Genomic DNA, 24,798 nt, shown 5'->3' with positions numbered 1-24,798 from the left:
GTTGTTAGTTTTTTTTTATGTTTTCTCTCGGGTTTCCATTTTTATATACATTTTTCGTATATATAGTACATTTTTCTAATATACTTTTAAAATTTTCCAAATACAAGTTTAACATTCTCCGAAAAGAATACAAGTTTAAAATTTATTGAATACACAATCAACATTTTTTCTACAAAGATTTACATTTTTCAAATATCGGATTAACATTTTTTGAATACATGGTCTACATATCTTCTATAAACATTTTACATTTTTTCAAATACATGATTAATATTTATCAAATACAAGTTTAACTTTTTTTCAATACATGGTCAACATTTTTCTCATACACATTTAACAATTTTTTTCAAATGCTTTGTTAATATTTTCAGAATACAAGTTTAATTTTTTTTCAATACATGGTGAACATTGTTTCCATACACATTTTTTTCAAATGTTGATTAAAATTATCCAAATAAAAGTTTAACAGACAAAAATGAGGCATTGGCCTCCCGCACACTGGGCCGGCCCATATGCTCGCGGGGCAGCGAGACGCTTCAGCGACGCCGGTTACAGTACATACTGTAAACCAGGGCACACCCGTCGCTCCGTTCTGGGCTATAAATTCTCTATTTTCTCTGTTAAATAGTGCGGCCGTGCTGGTTCAAACTCACAACCTCAACATTCTAAGGATACAACAACAACCACTAGGATATTTACCAGCTCGTGCACATTATCTTTTTTCCTTTCCCTTTTATTTCTTTCTTAAGTTCACGGGTTTTTTTTTCGGGTTCGCTTGTCATTTTTTTGTATGTTTTTATTTAGTTATTCTTTATTCTTTCTTTTTTCCTTTTTTGTTGTCTTAAATAAGCGGGTCTTGTTTTCAAATTTGTCAATTCTCTCTTTTCAAAACTGATGAACTTTTATTCAAATTTGTTAATTTTTTTTCAAATTTGATGAGCCTTTTTTCAGAATCAATGAACTTTTTCATTTTTTGTGAACTTTTTTCAAATTCCATGATTTTTTAGTTAGATGAACTTATTTTCCAAAATCAGTTAATGATTTACAAAATTGATGAACATTTTGCAAACGCGATGAACATTTATTTCAAAATCGATGAAAATTTATAAAAAAGTTATTTTCAAATTGGATAAACTTTTTTCAATTTGACTGAACTTATTTTCAAAATAGATGAACTTTTTTCAAAACCGTGAACTTTTTTCTATATCAGTTAACATTTTTCAATTAGATGAATTTTTTTTTCAAAATAGGTGAACATTTTTTTCCAAGTTGTGAAGCTTTTTCAAATTGATGAACTTTTTTTTCAAAACTGATGAACCCTTTTCAAACTCACTATAGTTTTTCAAAATCGATGATTTGTTTTTCAAATTGACTATAATTTTTTAAATTCTTGTAGTTTTTTCTCAAATTAGTGAACTTTTTTAAAATTTTAATAAACCTTTTTGAATATGCTAGTTTGACTCAAATAGCGCCGCTACAAATCCAAGCATGCGCACTACAAGTAGTCACTAGCATTGAGGTGATACATTGGTAGCCAACCTCTTTCACAATTGTTGTGGTGTGAGTTCGATTCCTCGTGACAGCTTCTTTTTTGGTGGGTTTTTGCATACATACTTTGGTGCACTGAGCGTTCATGAGACGTCCCACTAGATGCTGCGTGTGAGCGCCAGTTCGCTTCCGTGACGCTTAAAGCGCGGAATAGGAGGTCCCATGCCTTGCAACATGTCGGATGGTAGGAGCAACTAACGAAGGAGTGCTCCTTCGCGAGCCACGCCAGGGTCACCCTTTGGGGCGCTCCCTTCGATTTTTATTTTTTATTTTCCACATGCGTTTTTGGCTTTTTATATTTTTTTGTTTTTCATCTCTTCAGTTTTTCATTGGTCTTTTTAGCTTTTGGACAGAATTTTTTCTATATTTTGAGCATAAAAATACCTTTTTTACTTCCGGGATAGGCACATATTTGCTTCTGTTAGAGGCATGACCGTGTCTTGTGCCTCTTGTAAATGAAAAAACACGCTTTTTTCCTTCCGCGAGAGGCACGGTTGTGCCTCTTGAAAACTGAAAAACATGATTTTTTTTCCTTCTATAAGAGGCACGGATTTGCTTTCATAAGAGGCACGAATTTGCTTCCGCGAGAGACACAGTCGTGCCTCTTGGAAATGAATTTTTTTTTTCTTTTCGCGAGAGGCACGGCCGTGCCTTTTTCGGAAAGAAAAAAGTGCTCCCAGGGTTTTTATTGAAAAAAAGTTTGTTAAAATCTATTAACATGGAACCTAGTTTTGAAGATTTGGACGTGAGAAATTCAACGGTGAAAACGCTTTAAGATTTGGACGCATAGTTTAAGAGATAGAATGTTTTGAATAAACTGATCTATGAAAAAAAGGAAAACTCCCACAAGTAACGCACATGTAGTGCGTCACTTGTAGTAACGCGCATATAGTGCATCACTCGTCAAAACCTGGGGAGGCGAGAATCTCTTTTTAAAAGAGTCCTTCTTAATTTATGATTTCGTCGAATGGTACCATTTTTTAAAGCTGGGGCTTATGTTTTTTTTGAGGCATAGTTGGGGCGTACGTGCGTCCTGCAACGAAGCGGATTCCAAAGCCCGTCGTCGCCCGCCTGGGCCTCGACATATGGCCCAACGAAGCCCAATCCTACATCCAGAAGAAGCGAGCAGGAAAGCGTCGGTCGGAGACTCGGAGTCCTTCCCCACGGACTTCCCCGCGCGTCCTAAAATACCAGAGAGCCACCGCCGCCTCTTCGATTCCCCAATCCCCACTTCCCCGTCTCCTCCACGGACCCCCCAAAAATCCCAAATTGCCGGCGGAACCCTAGCTAGCTCTGGTGCTACTGCCACCTCCTCCGGCGGAATCGGCGGCGGCTCCTTCCCGGCGCCACACCTCGGAGGTTGCGCTGCTCGGCGCGTCCCCGTCGCGTCCTTCCTCCGGCTACACCTTCAGGATTTCGCGCCGCTCTCGTCCGAGGGCTTTGAACCGTCCTCTTACCTCTGTGCACATGTATGATTTTGCCCTTGGTAGCAGTAGTCTCTGTTCTTGGCCCTTCTATCGTTGATGTAGGTATACGCACCCCCGACGCTATTGCAGCTGATCTCCCTAAAAGAAGTTTGGTCCTTATGCAATGCAATTCATTGACGGACACAAGTAGTCCCGCAGACCGGCTTCCGATCTCCATTGATTCTGATTCCTTCACCAAGTAGTACTATTAGTATTCTGCGCAATTAGTAATTACAGTATTAGATATCAATGGACCATCAAAACTTCAGAGAAAAATTCTTATAAGCTGCTAACTCTTCAATCCTTGCTAGATTGTCTGTCAGCTAATTAATTAGCTGATAACTTATGATACATGTTCTTGTCATAGATAGATCGGATACATTAGCCATGGCTTCTGGCTATCAATAGAAGCACACAAAAGTTCTCTAAGCACATTACTGATAATATCCAAAATAATAACGTCATGTTAATGGTCGGCTATGTCTGAATACCATATTTAGTCCAAGTACTATTGCTTGTTTACCAGAGTGGGTTTTCTCTCTGGTAATATTTCCAATTCTTTGTTATTTAGATGCTGCATGTTATAGTCTCAGGTTTATATTATTGTCCATTATAGGTGTTATCCGTTCATGTGCAAAGCAGGACGATTACACCATCAATGGGTGTCGGACATGAAATCTTCCACCCTCCTTTGCCAGTGTTGTGTCATGCTCGAGCACGCCATCAACTTGTGCCGGACACGGACTCCACATGAACTCCGTCCTTTGCCACATAATAGGCATCGAGTGCTCTACGGAAGCATCCAATCTCGCTGTTCTACCAACTTCACCGGAACACCGACCGCCGGTGCTCCACCTGAGGTACGCTGGATCACATGCCAAGCTAAATGCGTCTCTGCTGTTTTAAATAAGACATGATTTTTAGCTTCCATCGTTAATACCTTGCCATGTATGGACAATCTGCAGAGTTTGCAAACAAAAAAGTGAAACCTATAATGATGAGTGATGACTATGGTATTATATCCATCTAATTATCAGAATTAAATAGGCATGTAGTATAGAGAGGGACATATCAAGTTTACTATGAACTCAAACAGGACATGTTTGACAAACAACACACGATCAGGCTCTTTAACTGAGTATTATTTTAGGGAGCAAAGATGCACACCTGCCTTTCTTGCGCTTTGCTGGGAGTATATAATTTCATTCTGATCACCTTGTGGGTTGGTGTGCTAGATTGCCACCCTAACATGTTGTCGATTATATCTAATCAGTATACACTATGTTTCTGTGTTGTTCTAATGGATTGAAATGAACATAAATCAACCAAGTATATTTACATGGCCTTATACTATGCTTTTCGGCTAGGTTGTTTTCAACTGGAGACAAATCAGTGTTATTGTCATGCATGGAAGAAGAGCTCGACCTTATTGCAAACATGTAAGCAGCTGTGTTGCCTTCCTAGTCCGATCGTGGATTTTAAGCATACTACTAACAAAATGTTGATGAGTGTGGCAGGTTTTAACTAATTCAGAACATGGCCAGTACTGAATTTATAGTACTGAATCTACACTCTAAAATATGTCTATATACATCCGTACGTAGTCCTTATTGAAATCTCTAAAAAGACTTATATTTAGGAACGGAGGGAGTAGTTCTGTATAGCAGACCCCTCTATGGGTTCTTGCAGTTGTATTGCTGATAGGTGTGTGGCTGGATGATTTTGATAGATGATGTATTTGTGGGTCTGGTGCTCATTATAATTGTGTGCTGGTAACAAGGATAAAAGAGAAATTCTCCTGAGTTGCGTTTAATGTGAATGACCCTACCCAGCATGAGCTTAACAGTTAGTGTTCTTGTGGTACTTACCTTGCTTGCCATATGTTCATATGGCCTCTTTGTTAAATGTACAAGTATACTTGCTGTGATATGTCTTAGCACTTCGATAAGCTGACACAAGGTATCCTGATTGTAGTTATATTGATTCAGTTTAACAACAATGGTAGATATAGTGACAAAATTCGATTGTTGTATATAGCATCAGGATTTTTACAAGAACTTAACACCTCTTTTCTCAACCAGAATTTCAAATCATAGACGATGGGTCTTGAACTACTAGAATATTTATGTCCTCGTTGCAAAGCATAGGCATATGTGCTAGTTTATTCCAAAAGAGAATCATGTTTTTTTAAGGAGGGAGGCTAGCTTCTATAGACTTGCATATGTTTGTAACGTTTCCCTTTGCTACCTTGTCAAAGTGCAAAGTGCAAATTTCCAGTTTTTGTGTGTGCCAATCCATTTATAAGCTGTTGTATGCTACAATTTCGAACAAACTATGACAAATGTTGTGGTAATGAATCCTTGTGATTATTTACTGATTTTTTTGCCCTTTCCTCCATCGCTCAGTTCAAAGGTTGGCAGATGCTTACTATGCTGCTTTGGTCTGTATGTAGGTTTTATTGCAGACCATGCTGTAGAGTCGCACAAACCGCTAGTGCTGTATTTGCTTTGTGACATTTTCAGATCCGCAGGTAGTTTAAGTATAACTTGCTCATGTGGTTAGGCCATATACCCAATAGATATTCAGATCTTCTATGTGCTGCATGGTAAATGCATTGTCAAGCACCATCATGGTGGTTGCACAGTGTTTAGTTACAATTCTCTGAAGGTCATTAGTAAAACAGGAAGTCTAACCCTTTTCCCCTCATTTCCTACAGATAGATCCGCTGATGGATTTAAGTTTTCATTCACCAACTACTCAATTCCTCGGAGATGAGGATCGTTCTGTAGCTCATGTGAGTTCACTCTATAAGCACGATACAACATGCATGCATATTTGTTCGACACCTTATCATTAATATATTCCTTTTGAAATCGCAAACATAGCTATTTATTAAGTTTTTGTCAAAGTTCGGAAGATTTTTGTATTTTCCATCATGTAATGCACGCCCTAGGTTGGGATAGATATTGCTTTCTGGAGGATGGTGATAAGTTAAGGTACACCCTTGTGTTTACGTATGATGTTATAGAGTATAGACATGGGCCAGACATCTAGTCAAACCTACATAGGATTTCTAAAATGATATAATTATCTGTTACATGTCAACCTGCATCAAAAGAATCCACAAAACATGCAGTGTAGTGAAGAGGATGAGGGGGAACCATCGGGGAAGCCTTAGGGGACGAGTGGGGTGAGGTAGCCCGAGGTAACAAACAAGGTGGTGAAGCGGCATGTGATGATGGCATTGGGTATACAACAATAGTACACGGTGGGATGGGTGGATGAGTGGGATGGGTGGATGAGGGCAAATACATGAGTGATAGGTGTATTGAGGAAAGAAATATCGTTAATGTTGGAGGCCAAAGGAGACGATGGACCTGAATAGAAAGGAGACAATGGGTCAAATTAGTATTTGAAGGCTGGTGTTAAAGTTTGCCAAAGAAGGGGATTATCATTTGGGCTTGATAGAGTATGAATATATCTCACTTGGTCCTGTTTGCATCAAAAGCGTGTCCCACTTTGGAGAAGAATACACCAACCATTTTGGTAGTGGGCCTAACTCTTCTCAACAATAATGTTTAGGCCTCATTCCCCTAATACGCTAGTCATTGTCTCCTTTCTCGTATTTTTGTTAATCTCATTCACAAACACTTCATGATTCGAGTGAGGGAATGCTAGCTGCCATGGCGGCATTGTCCCCTCATGAGATTGAAGGCTCTAGCAACATCGTGTGAGAGGCATGAAGGCTTTGGCAACATCGTGTGAGAGGCATCAGCGCTAGTGAGTTTCCCACGACAGCAGCCGCGGAGCATATAGTGGAGGGTAGGGGTGCACTTGGACACATGGCACTGTAGTTTGTTTCTTCTTTCGGGCGAGTGGTAGCTAGATAGACAAGACTCTGGATAAGATAAACGGTGTTAGATCATCAACAGGAGTCGTAGCAGTGCACTCATCATTAAGAGCGGCACGAGCAAGATTTTGGATTACTTTTCTTGAGCAAGAAAGACCTCAATAGCGAAGTGGGCCAAGATTAGACATAAGAAACTGCTCACTAAGATGTGCCTTCACACAACCAGCGGTAGCCATCACAGTGGTAAAACACTCAAAACCAGGCGCTAGGGCTTGCTTAACGCCATAGAGAGTGACAAAGAAGACATAACATGTCGTCAGGAACAGAATACCCAAGTGGTGGTTGCATGTAAACCTTCTCACGTAGCTCACCGTTAAGAAAGGCATTCTTAGCATCAAGCTGAGACAAACTAGTGGCGAACAGAGGCCACAACAGAAGGTCTGTGATAAGCGAGGTGAGGAAATCATAGGAGATGATGTTGGATTTGCAATAATTGGAGAAGTTTGAGCAGTATGATGAATGGATAAGGGCTCAACAGGAATGATATGAGTGTCGGGAAAAGTGAGGAAATAAATATCCTCCACTGAAAAGGTTAAGGAAAATGGACGTTGGTAGAAAGGATGAGACTCATCAAGTCACATACCAAGAAATAGGCATCAGACGACCAACATGATCCCAACAGAGAGATCCCTTATGCTCATCGTTGTATCCTATGAAGACACACTCAACAGGCCGAGCAGTCAGTTTGGTGCCTTCATGAGGGGCAAGGACATAGCTAACACGACCAAACAATTGAAGCACCAAATAATCAAGAAACGGCCAGATAGACGCTTCAAAGGAACGCCACCCTATCGAGCAGTGGATGGTCGAAGGTTGATGAGATAGATGGAAGTGGTGACAGACTTGGCCAGAAAGTGCGGTGGAAGAGAGGCGATGACCATCAACGCACGGGCCTTCTCAAGGTGATGATGTTTGCGACGTCATTTTGAGCATGAGCGCCAAGAAAAGAGATCTTAGCAACAACACCCTGCTCAGCAAGGACTCCATGAAGAGCTTGGAGATATACTCTTTAGCAGAGTCATCACATAACACAATAAGCGTAGAGAACTGAATGTGAACCGTGGCAGCAAAACGCTTATATATAGATAAGACCTCACTACGAGGAGAAATAAAGTATATCCAGGTATGTGGAGAGAAATCAAGATAATATACTAGCGATGACCTACTTTTGAGGCAAAGGAGATGGACCCAGACATTAGAGAGAACAAGGTCGAAACGACACTGAGACATAGTCTCGCTATAATTGGACATGTTTACCAAGCCGACAACCCTAACAGTCTAAAGACATCATCAAAGACGGATCTAAGAGGACCACGTCGAACTAAGGATAATAGATGAGGGCCCCACAAGTGACTCAAGGAGATGATGCCACTTCTGAAAATAACTTGTAAACAAGGCAATAGAGGCGGGGAGGTGGCGGTAGTGGTAGTAGATGGACTTGATCCAGCATCCCACGTGCCCGTGCACTCTTCGTCCCCGCTGATTCGGGTTGGTGTCCTTGTCCTGTTTGCGCATTTTGTGTCACGCACTTGATTAAGCATCCCACATTCTCCTACAGTGCACCCTTGGCCTCGACGATAGGTAGCGCCGTGTTCTCGGGCGTGTCCCGTGCATAAAATCCAGGTATGCGCCGATTGTCCGAGCTCTTGCTCGCCATTGGTGGTGCTCGAGCGTGCGGTTATGGTGTCGCCCATAAAGGGAACACGGGATGTGGGATCGAGACAACACACATAGCAATCCGCCACCAGGCAAAGGACGCCCATCCGGACTTACAGGGAGCGGAGGTGGACACAAGGTGGATGAGTGTGCTCATCAGTAAGAGCAGCACGATCAATAAGATCCTGGATATGCTTCTCTTAGGAAATAAAGAAGCCATTAGAGGTAGGAGAAACCTCAATCGCAAGTAGTGGCGAGGACTAAGATCAGAGATAAGAAACTCATTATGACGAGCCTTCACAAAGGCAATGTACCTGTGAGTTGTCGCCAGTGATGATTCACATATAAAAGAAGTGTTCGACCATGAGTTGAATGGTGGACAGGAAGTGCATGATCATGAGCACTCACTGAAAAACCAACCGTAGTCACTAGTAAGACGAAGTGTTCAAACCAGGCAGGAGGGGTTTACTCAAGACCATATATAGAGCAACGAAGACGACAAACCATGCCATCTGGAAGAGAATACCTATCTAGTGGCTACATGCAGACATTCTTGACATCAAGTTGAGAAATACCAGCAACGAACAAAAGCCACGACGAAAAGAAGAGTGGTCATGTTGGCCATATAGGAGCAAATGTCTCATCATAGTCATGACCATGTTCTCACCACTAGATGAGCTTTGTAATGCTCAAGAGAACCATTAGGGTCTTAACCTTTTAGATCCGCTTAGAAGACATGAGACGAGCACGAGGAGGAAGAGAAATGAGATCCCACTGGCCAATGTGGGCAAGAGCATCAAGCTTCGACGCCATCACATGCTGCCATTCGGGATGAACAACGTCAGATAAGAAGTCGTCTCAAGAATAGCAGTGCCAACGCTTGGAAGACCAAGGCGATAAACAGGCGGAAGCGGACGAGGACGCAAGCCATAAGCAGGCTGAGATAGGGTAGATGGCGCATTAGTAGACACATCCACAACACGCGGACGACGTGTATAAAAGTGAGGAATAGATAGCAGAGTACGAGCAGGAATCATCGAGACAATCTCAAGTCATGGTGACAAGGAAGCTACCGGTGATGAAGGTCTGTGTTAAGCGGGGTGAGGAAACCATATGAGATGATGTTGGATCTGCAATAGTCGGAGAAAGAGTATGATGAATGGATAAGGGTTCAATAGGAGTGATAGGAGTGTCGGGAAAGTGAGGAAAGAGATATCCTCCAATAAAGAAGTTGATGAAAATGAGCACGCGTAGAAAGGGTGAGACTCAACAAAAGTCACATCGCAAGAAATAGGCATCCAACAACCAACGTGTTCCCTACAACGATATACCGTATGCTCATCGTTGTATCCTATGAAGACACTCAATAAACTGGGCAGTCAGTTTGTGCCTTCACGAGGGGCAAGAAGGACAGAATACAACCAAACAATTGAAGCGCAAAATAATCAAGAAACAGTTAGATAGACGCTTGAAAGGAACGCCAACCTATCGAGCAGCGGATGGATGAAGGTTGATGAGATAGATGGAAGTGGTGACAGACTTGGCTCAAAAGTGCGGCGGAAGAGAGGTGACGACCATCAACGCATGAGCCTTCTCAAGGTGGCGATGTTTGCGATGCCATTTTGAGCATGAGCAGTTGAGCACCAAGAAAAGAGATATGAGAAACAACACCCTGCTCAACAAGGACTCCATGCAAGAGCTTGGAGATATACTCTTTAGCATAGTCATCGCATAACACAATAAGGGTAGAGAACTGAATGTGAACCGTGGTAGCAAAACACTTATATATAGATAAGACCTCACTACGAGAAGAAATAAAATATATCCAGGTGTGTGGAGAGAAATCATCTATAAAGATAATATAGTAGCGATGACCTACTTTTGAGGCAAAGGAGATGGACCTAGACATCAGAGAGAACAAGGTCGAAACGACGCTGAGACATAGTCTCGCTATGAGTATAAGGTAATTGGACCTGTTTACCAAGCCGACAACCATGACAATCTAAAGACATCATCGGAGACGGATCCAAGAGGACCACGTCGAACTAAGGATGAGAGACGAGGGCCACACAAGTGATTGAAGGAGATGATGCCACTTCTGAAAATAACTTGTAAACAAGGCAGTAGAGGCGTAGAGACTGGCGTTAGTGGCAGCAGATGGACTTGATCCAGTATCCCATGTTCCTGTGCACTCTTCGTTCCCCGCTGATTCGGGTTGGTGCCCTTGTCTTGTTTGCGAATTTTGTGTCACGCACTTGACTAAGCATCCTACGTTCTCCTACAGTGCGCCCTTGGCCTTGATGATAGGTAGCGTCGTGTTCTCGGGCGTGTCCCGTGCATGAAATCCAGGTATGTGCCGATTGTCTGAGCTGTTGCTCGCCCTTGGTGGTGCTCGAGCGTGCGGATATGGTGTCGCCCATAAAGGGTATACGGGATGTGGGATTGAGACAACACACATAGCAATCCGCCACCAGGCAAAGGACGCCCATCCGGACTTACAGGGAGCGGAGGTGGACACAAGGTGGATCAGTGTGCTCATCAGTAGGAGCAACACGAGCAAGAAGATCCTGGATATGCTTCTCATAGGAAATAAAGAAGCCATTAGGGGCGGAAGAAACCTCAATCGCAAGTAGTGACGAGGACTAAGAAGATCAGAGATAAGGAACTCATTATGACGAGCCTTCATAAAGGCAATGTACTTGTGAGTCGTCGCCAGTGATGATCCACATATAAAAGAAGTGTTCGACCATGAGTTGAATGGTGGACAGGAAGTGCAGGATCATGTGCGCTCACCGAAAAACCCAGCCGCGATTAGCACTAAGACGAAGTGCTCAAACCAGGCAGGAGGGGTTTACTCGACCATATAAAGAGCGACGAAGATGACAAACCATGCCATCCGGAAGAGAATACTCATGTAGTGGCTACATGTAGGCATTCTTACATCAAGTTGAGACATACCGGCGGCGAACAGAAGCCACGACGAAAAGCCTGCGAAGAGTGGTCATGTTGGCCATTATAGGAGCAATTGTCTCATCATAGTCATGACCATGTTCTCACCACTAGATGAGATTTGTAACACTCAAGAGAACCTTTTAGATCCACTTAGAAGTGATGAGACGAGCACGAGGAAGAGAAATGAGATCCCACGTGCCGATGTGGTCAAGAGCATCAATCAAGCTTCGACTCCATCACATGCTGGTATTCAGGATGAACAACGTCAGGATAAGAAGTCGTCTCAAGAATAGCAGCGCCAACGATTGGTAGACCACAAGTAGGAAGCGGACGAGGACGCAAACCATAAGTAGGCTGAGACAGGGAAGATGGCACATTAGTAGACACACCCACAACACGCGGACGACGTGTATAAAAGTGAGGAAAAGATAGCCAGAGTATGAGCAAGAATCATCGAGACAATCTCAAGTCATGGTGACAAGGAAGCTACCAGTGATGAAGGTCTGTGATAAGCGAGGTGAGGAAATCATAGGAGATGATGCTGGATCTGCAATAGTCGGAGAAGTAGGAGTACGATGAATGGATAACGGCTCAACAGGCGTGATAGGAGTGTCCGGAAAGTGAGGGAAGAGATATCCTCCAATAGAGAAGTTGATGAAAATGAGCACGGGTAGAAGGGGTGAGACTCAACAAAAGTCACATCCCAAGAAATAGGCATCCACCAACCAACATGTTCCCTACAACGATATCCTGTTAGCTCATCGTTGTATCCTATGAAGACACACTGAATAGACTGGGCAGTCAGTTTGGTGCCTTCACGAGGGGCAAGAGGGACATAACACAACCAAACAATTAAAGCGCCAAATAATCATGAAACATTGATAGACGCTTGAAAGGAACACCTCCCTATCGAGCAGCGGATGGCTGAAGGTTGATGAGATAGATGGAAGTGGTGACAGACTCGGCCCGAACGTGCGGCGGAAGAGAGGTGATGACCATCAACGCATGAGCCTTCTCAAGATGACGATGTTTGTGACGCCATTTTGAGCATGAACAGTTGAGCACCAAGAAAAGTAATCTGAGCAACAACACCTTGCTCAACAAGGACTCCATGCAAGAGCTTGGAGATATACTCTTTAGCAGTGTCATCGCATACACAATAAGCGTAGAGAACTGAATGTGAACCGTGGCAGCAAAACGCTTATATATAGATAAGACCTCACTACGAGGAGAAATAAAAAAGATCCAGGTGTGTGGAGAGAAATCATGTATAAAGATAATATACTAGCGATGACCTACTTTTGAGGCAAAGGAGATTGACCCAGACATCAGAGAGAACAAGGTCGAAACGACGCTGAGACATAGTCTCGCTATGAGTATAAGGTAATTGGACCTGTTTACCAAGCCGACAACCCTGACGGTCTAAAGACATCACCGGAGATGGATCCAAGAGGACCACGTCGAACTAAGGATGAGAGACGAGGGCCACACAAGTGACTCAAGGAGATGATGCCACTTATGAAAATAACTTGTAAACAAGGCAATAGAGGCGGAGAGACTGGCGGTAGTGGCAGCAGATGGACTCGATCCAGCATCCCACGTGCCTGTGCACTCTTCGTTCCCCGCTGATTCTGGTTGGTGTCCTTGTCCTGTTTGCGCATTTTGTGTCACGCACTTGATTAAGCATCCCACGTTCTCCTACAGTGCGCCCTTGGCCTTAACGATAGGTAGCGCCGTGTTCTCGGGCGTGTCCCGTGCATAGAATCCAGGTATGCGCCGATTGTCTGAGCTCTTGCTCGCCATTGGTGGTGCTTGAGCGTGCGGTTATGGTGTCGCCCATAAAGGGAACACGGGGTGTGGGATCAAGACAGCACACATAGCAATCCGCCACCAGGCAAAGGATGCCCATCTGGACTTATAGGGAGCGGAGGTGGACACAAGGTGGATGAGTGTGCTCATTAGTAAGAGCAGCACGAGCAATAAGATCCTGGATATGCTTCTCTTAGGACATAAAGAAGCCATAGAGGTAGAAGAAACCTCAATCGCAAGTAGTGTGCGGACTAAAGTCAGAGATAAGAAACTCATTGTAACGAGCCTTCACAAAGGCAATGTACTTGTGAGTCGTCGCCAGTGATGATTCACATATAAAAGAAGTGTTCGACCATGAGTTGAATGGTGGACAGGAAGTGCAGGATCATGATAGCTCACCGAAAAAACCAGCCGCAGTTAGCACTAAGACGAAGTGCTCAAACCAGGCAGGAGGGGTTTACTCAAGACCATATAAAGAGCGACGAAGACGACAAACCATGCCATCCGGAAGAGAATACTCATGTACTGGCTACATGTAGGCATTCTTACATCAAGTTGAGACATACCGGCGGCGAACAGAAGCCACGACGAGAAGTCTGCGAAGAGTGGTCATGTTGGCCATTATAGGAGCAAATGTCTCATCATAGTCATGACCATGTTCTCACCACTAGATGAGCTTTGTAACACTCAAGAGAACCATCAGTCTTAACCTTTTAGATCCACTCAGAAGTGATGAGACGAGCACGAGGAAGAGAAATGAGATCCCACGCGCCGATGTGGTCAAGAGCATCAATCAAGCTTCGACGCCATCACATGGTGCTATTCAGGATGAACGATGTCAGGATATGAATTCATCTCAAGAATAGCAGCGCCAACGCTTGGAAGACCATAAGTAGGAAGCGGACGAGGACGCAAGCCATAAGTAAGCTGAGACAGGGAAGATGGCACATTAGTAGATACACCCACAACACGCGGACGACGTGTATAAAAGTGAGGAAAAGGTAGCAGAGTACGAGCAAGAATCATCGAGACAATCTCAAGTCATGGTGACAGGGAAGCTACCAGTGATGAAGGTCTGTGATAAGCGAGGTGAGGAAATCATAGGAGATGTTGGATCTGCAATAGTCGGAGAAGCAGGAGTACGATGAATGGATAACGGCTCAACATGAGTGATAGGAGTGTCGGGAAAGTGAGGAAAGAGATATCCTCCAATGAAGAAGTTGATGAAAATGAGCATGGGTAGAAGGGGCGAGACTCAACAAAAGTCACATCCCAAGAGATAGGCATCCACCAACCAACATGTTCCCTACAACGATATCCTGTTAGCTCATCGTTGTATCCTATGAAGACACACTTAATAGACTGGCAAGTCAGTTTGGTGCCTTCACGAGGGGCAAGAAGGACATAACACAGCCAAACAATTGAAGCGCCAAATAATCAAGAAATAGTTAGATAGACGCTTGAAAAGAACACCATCCTATCGAGCAGCGGATGGCTGAAGGTTGATGAGATAGACGGAAGTGGTGACAGACTCGGCCCGAAAGTCCGGCGGAAGAGAGGTGATGACCATCAACGCATGAGCCTTCTCAAGGTGACGATGTTTGTGATGCCATTTTGAGCATGAACAGTTGAGCACCAAGAAAAGAGATCTGAGCAACAGCACCCTGCTCAACAAGGACTCCATGCAAGAGCTTGGAGATATACTCTTTAGCAGAGTCATCGCATACACAATAAGCGTAGAGAACTGAATGTGAACCGTGGCAGCAAAACGCTTTTATATAGATAAGACCTCACTACGAGAAGAAATAAAAAAGATCCAGGTGTGGAGAGATAATATACTAGCGATGACCTACTTTTGAGGCAAAGGAGATGGACCTAGACATCAGAGAGAACAAGGTGGAAACGACGCTGAGACATAGTTTCGCTATGAGTATAAGGTAATTGGACCTGTTTACCAAGCCGACAACCCTGACAGTCTAAAGACATCACCGGAGACGAATCCAAGAGGACCACGTCGAACTAAGGATGAGAGACGAGGGCCACACAAGTGACTCAAGGAGATGATGCCACTTCTGAAAATAACTTGTCAACAAGGCAATAGAGGCGGAGAGACTAGCGGTTGTGGCAGCAGATGGACTTGATCCAGCATCCCACGTGCCTGTGCACTCTTCGTCCCTCGCGGATTCGGGTTGGTGTCCTTGTCCTGTTTGCGGATTTTGTGTCACGCACTTGATTAAGCATCCCACGTTCTCCTACAGTGTGCCCTTGGCCTTAACGATAGGTAGCGCCGTGTTCTCGGGCGTATCCCGTGCATAAAATCCAGGTATGCGCCGATTGTCCGAGCTCTTGCTCGCCATTGGTGGTGCTTGAGCGTGCAGTTATGGTGTCGCCCATAAAGGGAACACGGGGTGTGGGCTCAAGACAGCACACATAGCAATCTGCCACCAGGCAAAGGACGCCCATCTGGACTTATAGGGAGCGGAGGTGGACACAAGGTGGATTAGTGTGCTCACCAGTAAGAGCAGCACAAGCAATAAGATCCTGGATATGCTTCTCTTAGGAAATAAAGAAGCCATAGAGGTAGAAGAAACCTCAATCGCAAGTAGTGACGCGGACTAAAGTCAGAGATAGAAACTCATTATGACGAGCCTTCACAAAGGCAATGTACTTGTGAGTCGTCGCCAGTGATGATTCACATATAAACGAAGTGTTCGACCATGAGTTGAATGGTGGACAGGAAGTGCAGGATCATGAGCACTCGTCGAAAAAACCAGCCGCAGTTAGCACTTAGACGAAGTGCTCAAACCAGGCAGGAGGGGTTTACTCAAGACCACATAAAGAGCGACGAAGACGACAAACCATGCCATCCGGAAGAGAATACTCATGTAGTGGCTACATGTAGGCATTCTTACATCAAGTTGAGACATACCGGCGGCGAACAGAAGCCACGACGAAAAGTCTGCGAAGAGTGGTCATGTTGGCCATTATAGGAGCAAATGTCTCATCATACTCATGACCATGTTCTCACCACTAGATGAGCTTTGTAACACTTAAAAGAACCATCAGTCTTAACCTTTTTGATCCACTTAGAAGTGATGAGATGAGCACGAGGAAGAGAGATGAGATCCCACGCGCCGATGTGGTCAAGAGCATCAATCAAGCTTCGACGCCATCGCATGCTGCTATTCAGGATGAACGTCAGTATATGAAGTCGTCTGAAGAATAGCAACGCCAACGCTTGGAAGACCACAAGTAGGAATCGGACGAGGACACAAGCCATAAGTAGGCTGAGACAGGGAAGATGGCACATTAGTAGACACACCCACAACACACGCACGACGTGTATAAAAGTGAGGAAAAGATAGCAATCCGCCACCAGGCAAAGAACGCCCATCTGGACTTATAGGGAGCGGAGGTGGACACAAGGTGGATGAGTGTGCTCATCTGTAAGAGCAGCACGAGCAATAAGATCCTGGATGACGCGGACTAAACTCAGAGATAAGAAACTCATTGTAACGAGCCTTCACAAAGGCAATGTACTTGTGAGTCGTCGCCAGTGATGATTCACATATAAATGAAGTGTTCGACCATGAGTTGAACGGTGGACAGGAAGTGCAGGATCATGAGAACTCACCGAAAAAACCAGCCGCAGTTAGCACTAAGACGAAGTGCTCAAACCAGGCAGGAGGGGTTTACTCAAGACCATATAAAGAGCGACGAAGACGACAAACCATGCCATCCGGAAGAGAATACTCATGTAGTGGCTACATGTAGGCATTCTTACATCAAGTTGAGACATACCGGCGGTGAACAGAAGCCACGACGAAAAGTCTATGAAGAGTGGTCATGTTGGCCATTATAGGAGCAAATGTCTCATCATAGTCATGACCATGTTCTCACCACTAGATGAGCTTTGTAACACTCAAGAGAACCATCAGTCTTAACCTTTTAGATCCAGTTAGAAGTGATGAGACGAGCATGAGGAAGAGAAATGAGATCCCACGCGCCGATGTGGTCAAGAGCATCAATCAAGCTTCGACGCCATCACATGCTGCTATTCAGGATGTACAACGTCAGGATATGAATTCGTCTCAAGAATAGCAGCGCCAACGCTTGGAAGACCATAAGTAGGAAGCGGACGAGGACGAGGACACAAGCCATAAGTAAGCTTAGACAGGGAAGATGGCACATTAGTAGACACACCCACAACACGCGGACGATGTGTATAAAAGTGCGGTAAAGATAGCAGAGTATGAGCAAGAATCATCGAGACAATTTCATGTCATGGTGACAAGGAAGCTACCAGTGTTGAAGGTTTGTGATAAGCGAGGTGAGGAAATCATAGGAGATTATGTTGGATCTGCAATAGTCGGAGAAGCATGAGGTGTACGATGAATGGATAACGGCTCAACAGGAGTGATAGGAGTGTCGGGAAAGTGAGGAAAGAGATATCCTCCAATAAAGAAGTTGATGAAAATGAGCACGGGTAGAAGGGGTGAGACTCAACAAAAGTCACATCCCAAGAAATAGGCATCCACCAACCAACATGTTCCCTACAACGATATCCTGTTATCTCATCGTTGTATCCTATGAAGACACACTTAATAGACTGCGCAGTCACTTTGGTGCCTTCACGAGGGGCAAGAAGGACATAACATAGCCAAACAATTGAAGCGCCAAATAATCAAGAAACAATTGGATAGACGCTTGAAAGGAGCGCCACCCTATCGAGCAGCGGATGGCTGAAGGTTGATGAGATAGATGGAAGTGGTGACAGACTCGGCCCGAAAGTGCGGCGGAAGAGAGGTGACGACCATCAACGCATGAGCCTTCTCAAGGTGACGATGTTTGTGACGCCTTTTTGAGCATGAACAGTTGAGCACCAAGAAAAGAGATCTGAGCAACAACACCCTGCTCAACAGGGACTCCATGCAAGAGCTTGGAGATATACTCTTTAGATGAATCATCGTATACACAATAAGCGTAGAGAACTGAATGTGAACCATGGCAGCAAAACGCTTATATAGATAAGACCTCACTACGTGGAGAAAATAAAAAAGATCCAGGTGTGTGGAGAGAAATCATCTATAAAGATAATATACTAGCGATGACCTACTTTTGAGGCAAAGGAGATGGACCCAGACATTAGAGAGAACAAGGTCGAAACGACGCCGAGAGATAGTCTCGCTATGAGTATAAGGTAATTGGACCTGTTTACCAAGCCGACAACCCTGACAGTCTAAAGACATCACCGGAGTCGGATCCAAGAGGACCACGTCGAACTATGGATGAGAGATGAGGGCCACACAAGTGACTCAAGGAGATGATGCCACTTCTGAAAATAACTTGTAAACAAGGCAATAGAGGCGGAGAGACTGGCGGTAGTGGCAGCAGATGGACTTGATCCAGCATCCCACGTGCCTGTGCACTCTTCGTTCCCCGCTGATTCGGGTTGGTATCCTTGTCCTGTTTGCGGATTTAGTGTCACGCACTTGATTAAGCATCCCACGTTCTCCTACAGTGTGCCCTTGGCCTTAACGATAGGTAGCGTCGTGTTCTCGGGCGTGTCCCGTGCATAAAATCCAGGTATGCGCCGATTGTCCGAGCTCTTGCTCGCTATTGGTGGTGCTCGGGCGTGCGGTTATGGTGTCGCCCATAAAGGGAACACGGGGTGTGGGATCAAGACAGCACACAGCAATCCGCCACCAGGCAAAGGACGCCCATCTGGACTTATAGGGAGAGGAGGTGGACACAAGGTGGATGAGTGTGCTCATCTGTAAGAGCAGCACGAGCAATAAGATCCTGGATGACGCGGACTAAAGTCAGAGATAAGAAACTCATTGTAACGAGCCTTCACAAAGGCAATGTACTTGTGAGTCGTCGCTAGTGATGATTCACATATAAAAGAAGTGTTCGACCATGAGTTGAATGATGGACAGGAAGTGCAGGATCATGAGAACTCACCGAAAAAACCAGCCGCAGTTAGCACCAAGACGAAGTGCTCAAACCAGGCAGGAGGGGTTTACTCAAGACCATATAAAGAGCGACGAAGACGACAAACCATGCCATCCGGAAGAGAATACTCATGTAGTGGCTACATGTAGGCATTCTTACATCAAGTTGAGACATACCGGCGGCGAACAGAAGCCACGGCGAAAAGTCTATGAAGAGTGGTCATGTTGGCCATTATAGGAGCAAATGTCTCAGCATAGTCATGACCATGTTCTCACCACTAGATGAGCTTTGTAACACTCAAGAGAACCATCAGTCTTAACCTTTTAGATCCACTTAGAAGTGATGAGACGAGCACGAGGAAGAGAAATGAGATCCCACGCGCTGATGTGGTCAAGAGCATCAATCAAGCTTCGACGCCATCACATGCTGCTATTCAGGATGTACGACGTCAGGATATGAATTCGTCTCAAGAATACCAGTGCCAACGCTTGGAAGACCATAAGTAGGAAGCGGACGAGGACGAGGACACAAGCCATAAGTAAGCTTAGACAGGGAAGATGGCACATTAGTAGACACACCCACAACACGCGGACGACGTGTATAAAAGTGAGGAAAAGATAGCAGAGTACGAGCAAGAATCATCGAGACAATCTCAAGTCATGGTGACAAGGAAGCTACCAGTGATGAAGGTCTGTGATAAGCGAGGTGAGGAAATCATGGGAGATGTTGGATCTGCAATAGTCGGAGAAGCAGGAGGAGTACGATGAATGGATAACGGCTCAACAGGAGTGATAGGAGTGTCGGGAAAGTGAGGAAAGAGATATCCTCCAATAAAGAAGTTGATGAAAATGAGCACGGGTAGAAGGGGTGAGACTCAACAAAAGTCACATCCCAAGAAATAGGCATCCACCAACCAACATGTTCCCTACAACGATATCCTGTTAGCTCATCGTTTTATCCTATGAAGACACACTTAATAGACTGGGCAGTCAGTTTGGTGCCTTCACGAGGGGCAAGAAGGACATAACACAACCAAACAATTGAAGCGCCAAATAATCAAGAAACAATTGGATAGACGCTTGAAAGGAACGCGACCCTATCGAGCAGCGGATGGCTGAAGGTTGATGAGATAGATGGAATGGTGACAGACTCGGCCCGAAAGTGCGGCGGAAGAGAGGTGATGACCATCAACGCATGAGCCTTCTCAAGGTGACGATGTTTGTGACGCCATTTTGAGCATGAACAGTTGAGCACCAAGAAAAGAGATCTGAGCAACAACACCCTGCTCAACAAGGACTCCATGCAAGAGCTTGGAGATATACTCTTTAGCAGAGTCATCGCGTACACAATAAGCGTAGAGAACTGAATGTGAACCGTGGCAGCAAAACGCTTATATATAGATAAGACCTTACTACGAGAAGAAATAAAAAAGATCCAGGTGTGTGGAGAGAAATCGTCTATAAAGATAATATACTAGCGATGACCTACTTTGGAGGCAAAGGAGATGGACCCAGACATCAGAGAGAACAAGGTCGAAACGACGCTGAGACATAGTCTCGCTATGAGTGTAAGGTAATTGGACCTGTTTACCAAGCCGACAACCCTGAGAGTCTAAAGACATCACTGGAGACGGATCCAAGAGGACCACGTCGAGCTAAGGATGAGAGACGAGGGCCACACAAGTGACTCGAGGAGATGATGCCACTTATGAAAATAACTTGTAAACAAGGCAATAGAGGCGGAGAGACTGGCGGTAGTGGCAGCAGATGGACTTGATCCAGCATCCCACGTGCCTGTGCACTCTTCGTTCCGCGCTGACTCGTGTTGGTGTCCTTGTCCTGTTTGCGGATTTTGTGTCACACACTTGATTAAGCATCCCACGTTCTCCTACAGTGTGCCCTTGGCCTTGACGATAGGTAGCGCCGTGTTCTGGGGTGTGTCCCGTGCATAAAATCCAGGTATGCGCCGATTGTCCGAGCTCTTGCTTGCCATTGGTGGTGCTAGAGCGTGCGGTTATGGTGTCGCCCATAAAGGGAACACGGGAATGGGATCAAGACAGCACACATAGCAATCCGCCACCAGGCAAAGGACGACCATCTGGACATACCTGGAGCGGAGGTGGACACAAGGTGGATGATTGTGCTCATCAGTAAGAGCAGCACGAGCAATAAGATCCTGGATATGCTTCTCTTAGGAAATAAAGAAGCCATTAGAGGTAGAAGAAACCTCAATCGCAAGTAGTGACGGACTGAGATCAGAGATAAGAAACTCATTATGACGAGCCTTCATAAAGGCAATGTACTTGTGAGTCGTCGCCAGTGATGATTCACATATAAATGAAGTGTTCGACCATGAGTTGAATGGTGGACAGGAAGTGCAGGATCATGAGCACTCACCGAAAAAACCAGCCGCAGTTAGCACTCATCGAGACAATCTCAAGTCATGGTGACAAGGAAGCTACCAGTGTTGAAGGTCTGTGATAAGCGAGGTGAGGAAATCATAGGAGACTATGTTGGATCTGCAATAGTCGGAGAAGCAGGAGGTGTACGATGAATGGATAACGGCCCAACAGGAGTGATAGGAGTGTCGGGAAAGTGAGGAAAGAGATATCCTCCAATAAACAAGTTGATGAAAATGAGCACGTGTAGAAGGGGTGTGACTCATCAAAAGTCACATCCCAAGAAATAGGCATCCAACAAACAATATGATCCCAACAATGATATCCCGTATGCTCATCACTGTATTCTATAAGGACACACTCAACAGACAGGCAGTTAGTTTGGTGCCTTAACGAGGGGCAAGAAGGACATAGCAAACACAACCAAACAATTGAAGCACCGAATAATCAAGAAACGATCAAAGAGACGCTTGAATGGAACACCACCTTGCAGACCAGTGGATGGCTGAAGGTTAATGAGATAGATGGATATACTTCTCCCAGGAAATAAAGAAACCATTAGATGTAGAAAGAAACCTCAATCTTTAGGAAGTAGTGAAGCGGACCAAGATCGGTCATAAGAAACTCACTATGGCAAGCCTTCACAATGGCGATGAACTTAAGAGTCGTCGCCAGTGATGATCGACATATAGAAGTGTTCGACCACAAGTTTTTTGGCAGGCTGAAAATGCAGGAACATGAGCATGAGCACCTGGACAAGAGACTGCGCGAGTGGGCCTTGCTTAGCAAGGAATCCGCGCAACAAATTAGAGATATACTCACGAGCTGAATTTGCATGGAAGATACAGATAGGAGTGGAGAAAATTGGGTATGAACCCCAGCGGCAAACTTCTTATAGATGGACAAGTCCTCACTATAAGGCAGAAAATATATCCATGCACATCAATATAAATCGTCTATTAAGGTGCCTCCTTTCGAAGCAAAGGGAGTTGTATCTCAAATATCAGAGTGAAGGAGATTGAAAGGACGTCGAGACACAATAGCGCTATGAGAATAAGCTAACCAAACCTATTTACCAAGTTGACAAACCGGATAGTCTAAAGAGACACCGCCAGTCTAAAGACGCACTGCCAAAGATAGATCCAAGAAGACCACGTTGAACTAAGAAAGGTGACGAGAGCCACACAAGTGAACAAAACGATGATGCCTCCGAGAGCCGGTAGATGAGGTAATAGAGGTGGAGAGATTGGCGGTGATGGCAGCAGAGGGAAGGTGAAGCCAGCGAAGCTCCTCAAGGCCTTGTGAGTCACAATTCTAAGGGCCAACAAGTAAAGTACTCGTGTGATGTCCCTAATCCTAACATGCTTGGCTCTGAGCCCGACGTCTGAAGACGGGGCATGCCGCCCGTGACGACGTTTTCACTTCTTTCCCACTCCAAACCCTATTCAACGCTTAAGGCGCCACTTTCTATTGTTTTGGTAGACAAAGCGCACACCCCGTTTGACCTTGGGCCTTTGCCAGTTTACTTTTCCGCATTGCACACTCGTATTTTTCTTCTGTTTTCTGGTCTGGTTTATGTGCTTTTTTTACATCTGTTTTTTGCTCGGTTTTCTATTTGGTCCTTTTTGGTTTTCTTTTTATCTTTTCTTTTCGTTTTTCCTCTTAATTTTCATTTTTCCTTCTTCAAATTTGTGAACTTTTTTTTTGAGTTTGTGACCTTCATATTCATGATTTTTCAAGCTAATGAACTTTTTTCAAATCCATTTTTCAGTTTCTCAAACTTCTTCCTATATTTGTGTTTCGAGTCCATGAACATTCTCCAAATTCTTCTTCCCAAATTCGTGTCTTGAGTTCTTTTTCAAATTTGTGAACATTTTTTAAATTCTTAAACTTTTTCCAAATTTGTGAATATTTTAAAAATTTGTCTACCTTTTCCACATTCACGAACTTCTTCCCGAATTTGTGCGTGAACTTTTTTTGAGTTCCTGAACTTATTTTTCAAATATGTGATTTTTATTCCAGTTCGTGAACATTTTTCACCTCTCTTCCACGGTGGCGCCCGAGCATTTGGCTATTGCGGCGCCCATCAAGGGAACACAAACGTGGTACCGAGGCATGGCATAGAGCAACCTGCAACCAGGCAAAGGATGCTAGCGGAGAGTGCATGGGAGGTGTGGAGGAAGAGGGCATTAGGAGGAGAAAGACATTCTTGACATAAAGTTGAGAGATAGACTAGCGACGAACAGAAGCCACAACGATAGACTAGTGTGCGAAGAGTGGTCATGTGGGCCAAGCCATAGGACACAATACGAGCTTTGTAATGCTCAAGAGAACCATCAGTCTTAACCTTGTAGACCCACTTACAAGTGATGGGACGAGCACAAAATGGAAGGGAAATTACATCCCATGTGATGGTGCGCTCAAGAGCGGCAATCTCCTTTGCTATCACATGCTGCCGTTCGAGATGAACAATGGCGCCATGATAAGAAGTCTTCTCAAGAAGAGGGGCGCCAGTATAACCATATTGGTCAATGGGCGGAAGCGTGTGAGTGCGAAGCCATAAGCAGGTTGAGCTAATTAGATGAAAATGGCACACCAGCAGCATCCACAACATACACATGATCATTGTAGTAAAAGAGGACGAGGGGGAATCATTGGGGAATCCTCATAGGACGAGCTAGGTGAGGTAGCCTTAGGCAATGAACAAGGTGGTGAAGCCACAAGTGATGATAGCGTGGGTCCACAACAATAGTATGGGAAGAAACAGTGGGATGGTGGACGAGGGCAATAAGTGATAGGTGTATGGGGGAAATTGAGTAAAGAAATATCTTCAATGGGGAGGCAAAGGAGAGGATGGACGAGGATAGAAGGACGAGACTCATCGAAAGTCACATATCAAGAAATGCACATCCAACTATCAATAGCCATTGTGCTCATCACTGTAACCGAATAGGACACATTCAACAGGCTGAGTACTCAATTTGGTGTGCTCACGTGGTTCAAGAAGAACGTAGCAAATGCAACGAAACAAGTGATAAATGTCTAGGCGAAGATATCATAGAACACAGAGGAGGTGACTAGTGGGTCGAAGCGGGAGCGTAGAC

At 44.6% G+C, this 24,798-nt stretch overlaps 1 protein-coding gene across 19 annotated transcripts in view; it reads left to right on the top strand.

Annotated features, from left to right (window-relative positions):
- The first annotated feature begins 2,710 nt into the window (after positions 1-2,710).
- LOC123121868 (uncharacterized) overlaps positions 2,711-24,798 on the top strand; it is a 31,070-nt gene continuing 8,982 nt past the window's right edge. For 7 of the 19 annotated variants that reach the window (XR_006459895.1, XR_006459890.1, XR_006459892.1 and 4 more), the window contains exons 1-5: positions 2,711-3,017; positions 3,631-3,874; positions 4,382-4,453; positions 5,467-5,544; positions 5,731-5,808. Coding sequence is in view for 10 of the 19 variants with exons in the window: in XM_044541952.1 (XP_044397887.1) it covers positions 3,016-3,017; positions 3,631-3,874; positions 4,382-4,453; positions 5,731-5,808 (396 nt within the window). In the remaining 9 variants the exon portion in view is untranslated. The remainder of the gene's footprint in view (positions 3,018-3,630; positions 3,875-4,381; positions 4,454-5,466; positions 5,545-5,730; positions 5,809-24,798) is intronic. The other 12 variants (XM_044541952.1, XM_044541948.1, XM_044541956.1 and 9 more) reach the window with 3 other exon arrangements.

Source organism: Triticum aestivum, chromosome 5D, assembly GCF_018294505.1.
Source record: "Triticum aestivum cultivar Chinese Spring chromosome 5D, IWGSC CS RefSeq v2.1, whole genome shotgun sequence".
NCBI classification, from domain to species: Eukaryota; Viridiplantae; Streptophyta; class Magnoliopsida; order Poales; family Poaceae; genus Triticum; species Triticum aestivum.
Note: the sequence above shows the minus strand (reverse complement) of the source record. Positions and strands in the feature narration are given on the sequence as shown.